This window comes from Ictidomys tridecemlineatus, chromosome 10, assembly GCF_052094955.1.
Source record: "Ictidomys tridecemlineatus isolate mIctTri1 chromosome 10, mIctTri1.hap1, whole genome shotgun sequence".
Classification (NCBI taxonomy): Eukaryota; Metazoa; Chordata; class Mammalia; order Rodentia; family Sciuridae; genus Ictidomys; species Ictidomys tridecemlineatus.
In genome coordinates this window covers 44203976-44218198 of record NC_135486.1, presented here as the reverse complement: position 1 = coordinate 44218198, position 14223 = coordinate 44203976, and the positions used below count along the sequence as shown (strand labels likewise).

Sequence of the window (14223 nt, the reverse complement as noted above, 5' to 3'; positions counted from 1 at the left end):
CCATTTTTACATATGAGGAAACAGAGAGAAGGATTAAATAACTTAACCAGATCAAGTGGTAGATCATTTATAAAGCAACGTTGTCGCGCCCCTTCCCCAGGTCTTATTTCTAAGCTATATAGAAATTAACTTGGACTAGAATATAGGTCAGTGGTAGACCATGTGTTATAATGTGTGAGGTCCTGTTTTCAATCCCCCACCACTGTGGGGGTGAAAAAAATTGACTGCTTCCTGAAAATTCCTATCTTGCTTTTAATAAAAACAAAACTGTTGATTCTTCTATAAGAAGTCACTTTAAACATTACTTAGATTCATTAATATCCCCCAAAAAATGTGACAGCATTCCGAATCATAACTAATTTAATCACTGATCTTTTGGCATTTTATTTCTGAAATTTAAAGAATGTAGGGGTTTGTATGTTTTTTCCAAGGAAATGTATTATATAAATGAGAAAAGGAAAGACTTGGTTTATATTTGAAACTAGTCTTTGTAGGGTAGTGTTTTTCTCCTTGGGCATTTAAAATCAGTATATGTCTTCAGTACCACAAGTAATATATCTGAATTAAAAGAATTATAAGGGAAGTTTGATTTTACTGTTACATACCAAACTTTGCAGTTCTTTTAATTGAATTGAATTAAGAGAATCCTGAAATACTCCTCTTTCTAAAAATTGAGCAGTAATGTTCATGTACCCATCATAAGTCTCCTGATTTCTAATAATATGGCTTTATAGTCTAGTAAATATTTGCTAACAAGTCTGTAAAAGTTTTATGGGTATAATATTCACCTACCAAAATCTGTTATGGAAGAAGAGGGACTGAAAGCATTCTTTTTTTTTTTTCATAAAAGTTACACTTACATTTCACGAAATTCAAACTTGAATAGAAATGGAAACATTTTAGAGTGAATATACATGCACATAGTTCAAAAATTGGCTTAAGTGAACAAGCATGGTGTTATAGATATTTACACTCTGAAGACCAAGAAATGAACTGAATAAGCTTTGTGGTTTTCTATTTACATAAGTACTTCTATTTTAACAGAATTGGAACTCTAGTAAAAATATTGATTATCATAAAAACAAGTTACTGGCATTCTTTGTTAAATTTAATTCAATAACTATTTTTAAAGTGCCTGGTATAGGCAAGGCATGTGAGTCCTGAGGGAAATATTCTTAGAGAACTAAATCAGAAATGGACCCTACTGCCTTCAAGGAACACAGAGTCTAGCTACAATATTAGTTCATGCATATATATAACTATAGTTGAAGGTAGAAAACACTGTTTTTTCCCAAGGAACAGAAGACTATTTGGGGCAGTGCGAATCCAATGAGACTGCATAAAGGATGTAGCACTTCAATTGGGTCATATTAGATTTCCAGTGGAATTCTAATGAATTATAATTTTACCTACATTTAAGAAAATTTGTATTTATATGGGAACACTTTCTAACATATTCCCAAGCAAAAATAACTCCTTACATATTTCCAAAGTTTTAGCTGTTCTGACCTGTTATTAAACAACCAGTCTTTTCTATCTTTTTTACCTTCTCAATATGGAGATAAAAGTTGCAACCATGTTTTCCTTTGTTCTTTTTGTAGACATATCATCAAGTGTACATTAGAGTATATGTAATTGTGACATTGTTGTAAGTCCTCTCTGCAAGCAGAGCCTTGGAACACTACAGAAAATCATAGCTAAGATTAGTCTTGATATTTGTCAAGTCAATCATGCACATACATTGTAGATTATTGAATGAATGAAGCCTCTCAACTTCAAGGGTGACCTTGGAAATGGATCTGCATATGGCTCCTTCTCTGCATGAGAGCAGTAACTTCTAACTATAGGTGCAATGAAGCCCAGAATTATGTCCACAGAGATTTCTTGATAGGTCTCTTTCCATGGTTGGGTTTGTCACTTTGATTAATAAACAGACTAATTATATCAAATAAGCCCTTTGATTCTTTTTTTTTAGAGAACTTAAAATAATTGTGAATAGAGATTCACTGAACTCACAGAAACTTGGTGTGTGCAGAGAAATGACATCTCCTCCCACTTCTTTCTGTGTGCCAGCTCTAGTCATACTGCATTGCTTACAAAGATCCAACTATGGCATCTCATTTGGGCACAGGTGCCTTTGTGCCTCTGAAACTGTTCTCTCACCCAGAGGCCTAGAATGTCCTTAGATGTTGGTTTTGAATTGTCTTTCAACATTAGGTTCGAATAATTTTCTGCCGTGATCAAAGGCTTGAACCCCTAGAAAATGAACACCAAGTCTTTTTAATATTTCTCAATAGAAAATGCATTTCTCTCTGGTGGCATAGTGCATAGTATATATTAAGTTTTCTGTAGGAGTTTATTAAGGAGAGTTCACCAAATTGAATGAGGTAGTGTAATATAGAAGAAAAAGTAATTCTTTTGAGTTAAGCATTCATTGGTACAAATATAAAAATTTCTTTCTCTGTTCATAGGATCTTTGACAAGTAACAGTTTCTCTAGACCACAGATTCCTCAGATATGGAATTTTGTATAATATCTCATATAATTAGAACTCAATAAGCTAGATGCTCTTGTTAACTCAGACAGTAAATTCTAAGACTTAAGAAGCCAATATGCATTAAATGAGTTTTTAAACAAGTGTGTATATACGTGTGTGTGTGTGTGTGTGTGTGTGTGTGTAAAATAGAACTGATGAAAGAAAGAAATTTAACATGTGCAGTTACAAATGCTACCTCAGAACTCAACTTTAGTTCATTCTGGAGTCTTAAGACATCAAATAGAATATAGCAAAGGTCAACTCAACAAACATATCCAAATATCATATACTATACTGCATGAAGTAGATATTAAAATAGGTAATGCATTAAGGACTTCCCTCAGAAAAGTTAGAAATATTGAGAGTGATTCATAGTTTTCTTTATAAATGGCAACCTTAGCATCCTGTAGCATCCTAGGATACATTTCATAGTATTATTATCAGAAAATGTGGGATTATATCTGAATCTGTCACCTGATTTGGTAGTTCTTTTATGTAAAATGAAAGATGTTATCAGGTTCAAAAACCAGTTTTTTGAATGTAGACACATGTCTTCCTTGTATTTACTAGAGATATTCAAAAGAATTTTGTATTTTTTTTAATTATTTTTTAGTTGTAGTTGGACACAATAACTTTATTTTATATTTTATTTATTTATTTTTATGTGGTGCTGAAGTTTGAACCCATGGCCTTGCACATGCTAGGCGAATTCTCTACTACTAAGGCACAACCCCAACCCAAGAATTTGTATTTTAAGTATTTTTTGTTGTTGTTGTTCTTTTGAGCATCAACACCAACACTAGCTTTATTTTACCTTTTTTGAAAGGAAATTGTAAAGTTGAAACTCTCTGCTAAGTTTTAATAATAAAGGAGTTCCAAGCTAATGTAGTTGTAGCTAGAAATGAAGTAAATTAAGTGCCTACTATTTCCCAGGTACTATGGTGTGAAGAATAAAAGAATACTCCAAGATGCCTCAAAATTTCTTAGATTCTACTTAGAGAGACAGCATACAAATCTGAATTCTGGTGAAATGAATTTTCCTGTTTTCCCAAAGTGGTGGTCAGTTTTTATAGCCATATGAACTTATTATATTATCTAGTAAATTTTTGCTCATATGTGCTTCCTACATTAGGCTTTGAGGTCTTTGAATGTGACATCTGCCTTACTCTTCTTTGTACTTTGTTTAGCATCTAATTGAATACATATAGCTATTGAAGATTTTTTAAATGTTGAATGTTTTTGAGTGAATTAAAATACCAGTTCAAGAAAGAAACATTATTTTTAAAAAAAAAATTATGTTAGAGCCAGGTGAAATGTTCAAGCAACAATTTTACAGTAGTTTTGATTTGTTTTAGTTCAATAAACATTTCTTGTGCTCTAACGTATGACAGAAGTAAAGTTAGTTCTGAGGATGAGAAATGGTGCTTGGCCTCAAGTTGTTTTCTATATGTTTAACTGACAGTTCTCTCTAATCTGAAAGCAACTCGAGGCTATTCTACATGGTAAATGTAGACAGAGATATGCACAAGTTGATATGGAAATGTAGAGAAAGCAGTTGGAAGGGTAGTGAGGTTAGGAAAGTTTGTAGAAGAAAAAGAACATGTAGATTGAATGCCCTGGAAGAACTGCAGGGGGTAAAAGCTCAGGCTTTCCAAAATTGAAAGAAATAAAAATGGGCATTTTGTTCTTAAATGGTGTGACACATTTGAAACAAACAGAACCAAATACTAAGGAAAAATTGAACCTTTATATTATTAACAACAAAAAGACCTACTCATTATTTTTAAATGACCCTAATTCTTTCCTTATTGTAACCTGTTGATAGGGGTCATATGTCATGAGACTATTCTGTCATGTGTCTGTGTGGTATGTTCAGTGACACTACACTAAGGATTCTTATATTGTGCAACAAAGTGCTTACCATCAATTCCCCCTTGACTGTATGAACCTGGGTAAATTATATTTAACTTTTCCATTTTATGGCCTTCTTATCTATAAAGGAGAGATGATAATAATAGTAAAATTAATACCTAACAATTATGATTGCTTATTGTATATAAACACAGTGTCCTGTTTTATACAGATGTTTTCTAAATAAAATCTTTTTAAAAAATGAAATGAAAACTTTAATGTAACTACTAGTTCAATCACAATTTTTGAATGTAAGGAAAATGAGGCAAAGAGAAGCTCAATAACATGCCAAAGTCCTTCTCAAATATAAACATGGTAGTAAGTGAGCTTTTTTGAAAATCTAATGGGAAAGCAGAAATGGTAATATCAGAAAGGCTCTTCCTGAATGCAAATCATGCTCCTAAAAATCATAGCTTGGATGAACATCACAGATTCCGTGGTGTGCAAAGCTTGACTTTACCTTTGACAGAGAAATTTATTCAGCTATCAAAACAACTTAGTTTTATTAATTCCATTGTTCTTGACTTTTCTAATATATATATAGTTTTAATTTGTAACCTCTTTGTCACATGCTTATTATTTTTAAAAAATCTAATAATAATGGGAGGTCAGAGGAAGAAATTCAGACAAAAATAATCAGTGTTTTGTTCCATAAGCTACAAGACATATCAACCAGCACACACAGATATATTAGCTCAGTGTACCACAGGAGAAGTACACTAGGTTCTAGAGCCCAAGAGTGAAGGAGGTCACTATTTTAGGTTATAGTACATATAGATATTTGGATGAGATTTATTTTTTTACCTTACATTATTAAATTATATTGTTTGTGGTATTATATGTTTAAAGGATGGCATATATGTTTGGCATATTTTAAATATTCCACAGAAATCTCAAGATGGGTATATTCTATTTTAGATTATGAATAGTTGCTTTAAATCTACCACCTCTAGTATTTGGGTAACACTCTCTCTTAATGATTCAGAACTGGATAAGAACCATGGACCCTCTTACTAGAAAAGTTTATACACACGTTTTACACCTAATTTTATGAGGTTCCTGGAACTTCCAAGGCTCCCTTCTGGCCCCCCCTGCGTCTTTTTTGCCATGCTTATTCCAATTCATGCTGGCATTGCTTCAAGCAGTGGTGAGAGTCCTTGATAGGCTTTGTGTCAGCAGGAGTGAACCGGTTCCCCAGCTTCTAGAGAGGTCTCCTGACACACACCAGTGCCTCTTTCACACTGGTTGCAATAGGAGTAGGCAGCAGCCACCAGTTATGGAGAAGGAAAAAAATGGATCTGCACTCAGACCCTCTACCTGGGGAGGCAGAGGCACCAAGAGATCAGATTCATCTGAAAGGAAATGCACACTGGCAGGCAGACAAGGGATTCCAGGGGTAAAGCCTCAGACAACAGGAAATGGGAGTTTATAATATAAGGCAGAGATATGCAGTGAACAGAGATGGGAGCTGAAAGCAGCTGATGCTTGGACAAGATCAATAGACAGGGCTGGAAAGAGCTTCCATCACCTGGTTGGATTTCAGGACCAGAACATGAGCACCTAGAGAGTTCCAGATCATGACCTAGTTCTGAAAAAACTAAGATACTAGAAGGTTTATGGTAAGATATGTTAAATCTAAAGTAAGTCATGGATCTAGTCACTGGAATCCAGGCCTGACTTCAATGTGCTGAGCTAAAACTAACCCTCACCAAGGTCAAGGTTGTTCCAAAAAGAAATTAAATGAGTTGAGGCAGAATGTGAAATCAAATGACCAAAAACAGAGAGCAAAGGTTGATAACCAAGAACTGGTCAAATGCAAAAGAGTCCCAGGAAATCATGTACTAGAAGGGCATTGAAAGAAAATACTGTTAAAAAATTAAAAATAAACAAGAATTTAATGTAATCATACTAGTTTGTTTGGTTGAAAATTCTTGACTCTCAGTGTGTATTTTGGTACAAAAGGAAAAGAACTAAATACTGGTGTCTGCTAGTTCAGTTTAATATATTGAGACATATTGACACTGAGAGAAGAGGGAGAGAGGGGAATTTGGATCTAGAAAAGGAAGTTCACACAGGGCTGGATTTTCCAGCCCCCATCCATCTCTCTGCCACCAGATTGTTCCTCTAGTGACACCACGGACCTGCTTCATTTCTGTGCAGCTGATGCCCTGTCCGGGCTGATCTTGTTCTAACTGACAGTGAGTGTTCTTGCCAAATGCCAGGGCCCACAGTCACATCTGTTTGTCTCTCCTCTACAGCTTGTCCGAGGCTGCTTGGGAACACATTTTAACCAGGGGGCAGCTTTAACTAGGCCTAATTCTCTGAAAAGCTTTTATTTGTAAATGCACACAATGAAGAGACAAGTTCCTATTGTCTTCTCTTTAATATTATTGTGTTTGACACTGCCTACTTCAGTCCTGTCAGCCAAGTCAAAAGCCAAGTTTTCAGGCAAGGTGGTTGTCACTAGGGTTATGTTTCTGTTTCATTTTGTTTTGTTTTTTTAATTTCAGGGGTTTTTTATATATATATTACTTTTTCCCTCTAGGTAAGATGCCCTGCTTCCTACCACCACACTATATAAAAGGAAGCATACAGCAAATGATGGGGATAAGCTGAGTGCAGTCTATTTAAAAAAAGCAAAACAAAAGAATTTTCTGTTTAGTTCTGCTTTTGTAATATTTAATAGAAAAATAAGAACTTTAGAAGTAATACATGTGAAGCCATGTTACAAGTCATAACCAACTGAGAAATCCCGAACAAAACATTTATTTATCATTCCACTTAAAGCCTTGTTAGTTTTGATTCGTCTCCTTATACCTCCTTCCTAAGCAAATACTGTAGGTAATATATATATATATATATATATATATATATATATATATATATATATATATATATATGATGGATCATTTTATTTTAGTGCCTTACAAAAGGATCATATGACTATATTTTAATAATTTTGGACCTGATCATAAGGCATTGTATTTTTATTCTTCAAAACACCTCAGCACAAAGAAAATGAAACAAAGAATTTCAGCTATTACCTTGAGTAATAATCTGAGTGTTTTGCTTTGCAAAGACAGATGACTCATTTATGAAGAAACAAGGCAGCCATTGAGACATCCACTGACTTTAAATTAAAAACGTAACTGCTATGTTTCAGTAAGAACTACAGCTAACTGACATAGAGTAGACCTTATATATTGTTTATTTGTACCAAATGCCTTGCACCCATCTGAAGTAAAGGAGTCCCCTAAATGCAAGCCTAAATGGGGTAATATAACTGATCAATAACCCAGATCTCTCCATGTGCAGTAGCAGGTAGTCCAGTTTTGTTGTTTTTGTTATTCCAGCCCTGCCCTTCCCAAGTTCGCACTAGCATCCCATGGATCTGTTCTATAACCTTTAAGGACTCCAACTGTAATCAGCTGTAAAGACCAAATGCTTTTATGAGGCCTCCTGTGGCACATATGGCACCATGATACAGCCCCTTCCTTCTCTGTTCATGTCACACAGATTGTTCTCCAAAACTACTCTGCAGACATTCTAAACTACTTCTAATTCTCTGAACAGAGCAAACTCTTTATCACTTAGGATTCTTTCAGCACTGCCTTAAACTTTAAGAATATTGATTATGTTTTCACAGAGGACCAGAAGTAGGTGGTCCATGGATTGGTTTTCTAAGCTAGATAACAGAAAAAAAATAGTTCACAATTCAAATTCCCCATTTTATTCCTTTTTTTCAAAATGGTACCTTAATCTTCCCTTTGGCATTCCTGATATCTGAGCTCTTCTGGAATATGCTTTGCAAAAGGAAAACCTTATTACTCCAGTCTTTTGCACCGAGGAGTTTTCAAGAGGGATATGATATATGAAAAAATAATTATTTACAAAAAAGTAACATAATGACTCTCATAAGATGGGTATATGTTAAAGATCTTATTTAACTAATGAATTAATGAGGGAACTAAGCAGATGTTATAACCAGTTCAAAGGAGAAGGCAAAGGAGTACAAATATATATAGCATTAAAGCATACTAAAATGAAGAAGCAAATAGGTAGAAAACTGGCTTTTCCACAGTAGGGAAGCTTGTCCTTCTACAGGAAAATTCATTTGCATTTCTTCCATCAAGAATTATTTCTCATTTGTTTCAGTTAAGTACAGCTTGGGAGCTGTAACATAGCTCCCATAGAATTATAATTAAATGTCCAGAACAGTATACTCTAAAAGCATCATTTTTCCATTGAAGCACAAATTTTCCCCCACAGAAGAAAATGATGTATGCTCCATTCAAAACTTTAGAATTGTTAGTACAGACAAAATAATCTCTAGTGGTAATTAATAAAATTTGTTGTCCCTGCCACCAACAGCAGTATCCATAATTATTTCATATGTATTTATGACTTTATTTCCCCTCTCAGACTTAAAGTTATTACAATAGTAGGAATTGAATACCTTTCCTTTCTTTTATCTTTTTTATTCTTATATCTTCCTAGAAAAGAGGAGGTAGAAGATAGAAGTCTTATGTTAAGTTCATAATTATTATTAGTGTGTACTAAATACATGAATGGATTAATTTTATGCAAAAGTATGTCTGTCCTGTGATTTCATTATAATTCTTTAAATTTCTGTATTCTTTTAAATAAATAAATATGGATATAGCTATTTATTTATTTTTTGGCATCATAATCCAAGACTTAATTTCAAAATCTGGTTAAAATGTTGTAGTTTTGCATGATAATAAACATTTGAGAGCAAAGCAGGAAAAAAAAGTCATTAACTGAATAAACTAATTTTTTGGAATATAGAACTTTATTCTATGGCAGAGAAACACTATGGACTCAATAAAAAGGAAAGAGAAAATTAGATAAATACCTATTTATTGTTAAGCTCTGTTGGTTGATTTTCAAGTATGTTTGTCTTTCTATGCCTTGGATTATTTAAATCATTCTTTGTAACTTTATTTTGTGCATTATAGATGAAACCTATATTTGAAATAATTTTATTCCCATATAATTTTGCAACATCTATAAATCATCTGTATAGATATAGTACAGATATATGTTTATTTTTAACTGTATTTTTTATTTTAGTTTTTTTCTAATAAGCTCATTGTTTTCACATTGGATACTTTTAATATCTTGTGATACTTAACTACCTGCTCTCTGTCTTACTAAAATAACGTATAGTATAATAAACATGCTTCCTTTATTCCAGCTTCTTGATCCTCAGACCTTATTCCAACCCCACATCAAGGACTATGATCCAGGAAATGAACATAGAGTTTTTGGTATCTTGAAATGTTTGTAGGCTTTTAAATCCTTTCCATCTTTGTATTAGCAATTTTGATTTCCAGTTGGGCCATTTCTTATTTTTCTAACACTCTTGAATTTTAGGAGACATAGACAGAATAATGTAATTTTAACTGGGTTGCCAGAACAGCAGAAGGTCCACTTCTCAGGTCTTACATATTATTCCTTTACATTTATAATCCAATATCCTGTTAGAGTATTTAGTACCAACAGACCAACATCAATACAAATTATGTTTTCTCACCTTGCTAATAAATAATTAAGCAATTCTAATCGTATGAATTATAAGGAGAACATCACTATTCCCTTCTATCTATTTAAATAAACGTTTTAAGAGAATTCACTGCTGCATAATATCCAAAAAGAAATTGATCATACTTTTCCTGTAATAAATGTTGTTCTGACAGTAAAGCATTAGTAACCAATTGATAACCTAGCAACAATATTGTGATCTCTTTAGATAATTAATCTTAGCTATTTTCCTGTCAGAAGCAACAGTGTTTGATTTTATGTTGAGCCAGAAAGATTGCCAGTTTTGAAAATTAAAAAGCATTCCTTTTATATTATTCATTCCAGTAACAATTTATGATGGCGCATTTAGCTGCTGAACGCTTGTCAACAAACGTAATTATGTTTCGATATAAACAAGATTGGTGGTTTTACTATGCAGCTCCATCTTTGTTGAGAATGTTTTGATTTAGGTTCAGATTATACAAGCTGTGTATTTATGTGTCATTTTTTTCCTCCTTTGTTAATAGTTTTTTCTGATAATTACTTGTAGGCAAACAAGCATGCATTTAGGATCCTTATGCACAGGAGACATCAAAAGGAGAAGAAAAGCCGCACCTTTGCCGGGACCTACTGCTGCAGGTAAAAAAAAAAAAGGATTGGAGTGGAGCACAAATGTAGAGTTCATAAATCATCAACAATAAAATATAGATAGTTCTTAATCACTTGCACTGGGGGAAAAAAGGCCCAATTGCAAGAAACTATTAAAATATATCATTTGCTTTTGTTATCAGGATGCATCACATGTTTCTTGTAGATTTTCCAGGTAGCCAGTCAATGAAACACTTTCTACACCTCTGCCCAAATGGTAAGATTTTGTGTGAGGTGTCAAAAGATACAAAATTCTTAAAGGCCCTATCTTTGGCCTCCAGAAATTTTCAGAATTACTGGGAAAATAAGGCATAATTAGATGAAACAACAAATAACCCCAATAATAAATTCAAAACATATCACAGTAACATTAAACACAAGGCCCCATGTTGGAGTAGACTGGGAGCTGACTCATGAATGTTGCAGTGTTGTTCTAGGCCCAGTTCAGCAATCTTGGGTTCATCTTTCCTTATTTCAGCAGCATTAATCTTAGAATAAAAAAAAAAAAAAAAAAAAAGCTCTCACTTCTACCTCAAAAATGTAAGTACTGAGCAGAGGAAACTCACCATGGGACAGAGGGACAGGAAGTCTTCTTGGGAGAGCAAAGAGAGCCAAGCGTGGTAGTGAAGGATGTAAATAAAATTAGTATGTATCTCAAGACCTCGTGCAAGAGCAGTGGTAAGGGAGGAACAGACAAGTCAGTGACAGAAGGAAGCTAACGGGGCATTAAAATGTAGACAACACCTATCTATGAATAAACCATGGCTAACACGCATGCATTTACAATGCAGCAAACTCTGACTTCGAGGAAATGTTTTCAGCTTACACACTTGTTACAAAAAGGAATGACCTTGACCTGTTGCCTGGGATCCTTAACCATTCTGATTTATGAACCTTCTCTCAAATTCATTTGAGGATCTTGTTGCAAGAAAAGTGATTTTAATTATAGAATATGAAATAAGATTCATAGCAACAGAAGAATAAGCAGTGAAAAGAAAAAAGATATATGTATATACATAGATAGACTTGAGAATTTTTGTGGTGAGTGTGAAGAAAGTCAAACACACGAAACTTATGTTGTCTATTGAGGGCAACTATTCCCTAGTTCGCACTAGAAATTTGAAGAATAACTTAAAATTTGAACATTCCTATGTAGTTGTTCCATATTAGGAACTATATTATAAAATTATACATTTACTTATAATACCTGATCATCCTCCCCTAGTTGTATTGAATCTTCAGGATTTGCAATTAGGAGATGCCTGCATATATAGAATACTAGGATTTGTATAAGATAATATTTACCATTTGTTCAGCACCTAGGATGTACCAGAAATTTTATTATTTCTTCTTGACAGCAGTTGTATAAGGTGGGTATTGTTATCATTACTTTATAGATCATAAAATTAAAATGTAGAAAACTGGGGTTAGCTACTTAAGACAACAAAACTATTGAGCATATAGAAGAGATGTCAAGCTTAGTCTTTATGACCCCTGATCCCTTGCTCTTTTTATAACAGCATATTTTGTGAGAAAAAATATATATAAAACTGTCCTAAGTACATATGTTGATTTGAACTCTGTATTATCTGCCTTCAGTTTTATAGATTTGTCCCACTATTACTGTGTAGAAATACAGAATATTTATTAGATACTTCTAATGTGTCTCTTCATAAGGAATATATAGTCCCATTTTAGATCAAAGACATGTCATAAGAACTTCATTCAGAGCTCTCATAAGGCAGGTGCAGGTTTCTTTAGCATCCCCATTCCAGTTGAATGGTCCCCTGAATCCTCCTCTCTCAATGATTCAAACATTAGTGGTAGAAACAGTATAAGAACAATCTTAGGAATACTACTAAAGCACCCAGTGGCAGCAGTAAGGGAAAGAAAATAATATCAGGGTCAGGTCCAAACACTGAGCACATGTGAAGTGAGAAGGAAAATGCACAGTGGTTGAGGAAAGGGTAATATAATTATTTCTACAAGGCAATTTGGATGTTACAACTCAGTAACATCAGAGGAAATCATTTATACAGAGTATAGGTGCCAACATTAAACTCTAGCCTAACAGAGGTTTTTGTCACAGTTTATACCAGCATAGTCTATATGCTATATTTCAAAACTGTTGATTCAGGTTTCTTATTTTATTACCAGATTTGTACTTGAAAGATAAAATTCGTAGAAATAGAATGTCTTTTTCTTAGTTACTCAAAAAATAATAGAATAGAAGTATGTTACTCATTTTCAATGCAGATTTTTAAATCTATGCATAACTGTTCCTGTCAAAGAGGAAGAAATTGAGGTTATTTAAAAGTCCTCAGTTTTAAATAGAATATCTTCTAATACTAATGAATCAGCTCCAAGGTGAAGATTATTATCCAAATTCAAGTAAGAAATGCTTTTGCATAAATACACTTTGATAATGAGGTTATGAATCCTACACCATATTTTCCCTGAAAATTATAATCTTCAAATTCTGGAATATAGACATTCACGTAATAAAGTCAGTTCTATTTGTAAACTTACCAAATTGAGCTAGCATGTAGGATTATGTTGAATATAATATTCCAGCCATTGTCACAGGCCCTTAAAGATGAGTGTTTTCCCAGAAAACACTGAATTAAGATATATCTTCACAGTTCTTTTGCCTATAGCCGACAATAAGTCTGTTGGAAAAGTGCAAGAGGAGAAAATGCTCACATTGAAAATGGGAAGATTTAAAAGACTGAGAACTTGAATATTTGTTGATAATCCTTTTATTTCTATATGAAATATTAAGCAAACAGCAAGTATAGAAGGGGTTTACAAAAAAATTGTCAAAAACTTATATAACTAGACACTTTTAATTTTTTAATCCTAGATTGGGTTTATATAACAGTTTGACTCTCCAGGTCAACAGTTATATATTATTTTCACAATAAATAATAATATATTTTAAAAATTTTAAATTGATAACCCAAAGTCTTATCATGTTTACCTGATAGTGTCGTGAAAATTTTTCTCACCCTTTTTTAGCAATAGTATTGAAGTATAATTTCAGTTGCTTTAGAAGGCTCTAAACCAGCCAGCAGTGTTATCGGCTGAACATTTATTAATTGTGACAGGAACACCAAATTTATTTCAGTGCTTTAGCTTATTTACTGCTCTTTCGCCTTTGTATTTTGTATTGACAAAGTAAAATGAATATTGATAAGGTTAGATATTGATTTTTTTAATGTATAGCTTGTTCTCTGCCTCATTCAAAGTCACATACCAAAAGATAGTGGATGTCTCTGTAGCAAGGATGTAGATTTACTATTATAAAATTGAGAACTATTGAAGCAAGAAGGTTTGCCAGCAGAATGCATTTTATAGTTTGAAAAATGTCATCTGTAAAGGTGAAGAAAAGCAGTGAACAAAATAAGAAGAATGTTATTAAAACTTTTTTAAAAGGCAAGCATCAATGTTGGCTGTGGTCTGCATTTGGGTAGAAGTAGTAGCCTACTGAGGATTTGTGGCTACTGCATTTAAAAATTTTACTAACTATACAGTTCTAAATTCATTGTTATTCACAATTAGATTTGCCTGTCACTATTTTGCTT

General features: G+C 33.3%; 1 protein-coding gene across 3 annotated transcripts in view; it reads left to right on the top strand.

Moving 5' to 3' along the window:
• Gpatch2 (G-patch domain containing 2) overlaps positions 1–14223 on the top strand; it is a 173552-nt gene that overhangs the window by 147976 nt on the left and 11353 nt on the right. For 2 of the 3 annotated variants that reach the window (XM_005334960.5, XM_040278721.2), the window contains exon 9: positions 10542–10630. In XM_005334960.5, the coding sequence (XP_005335017.1) occupies positions 10542–10630 (89 nt within the window). Of the gene's footprint in view, positions 1–10541; positions 10631–14223 lie in introns of those variants that run through there. The other variant, XR_005731015.2, reaches the window with a different exon arrangement.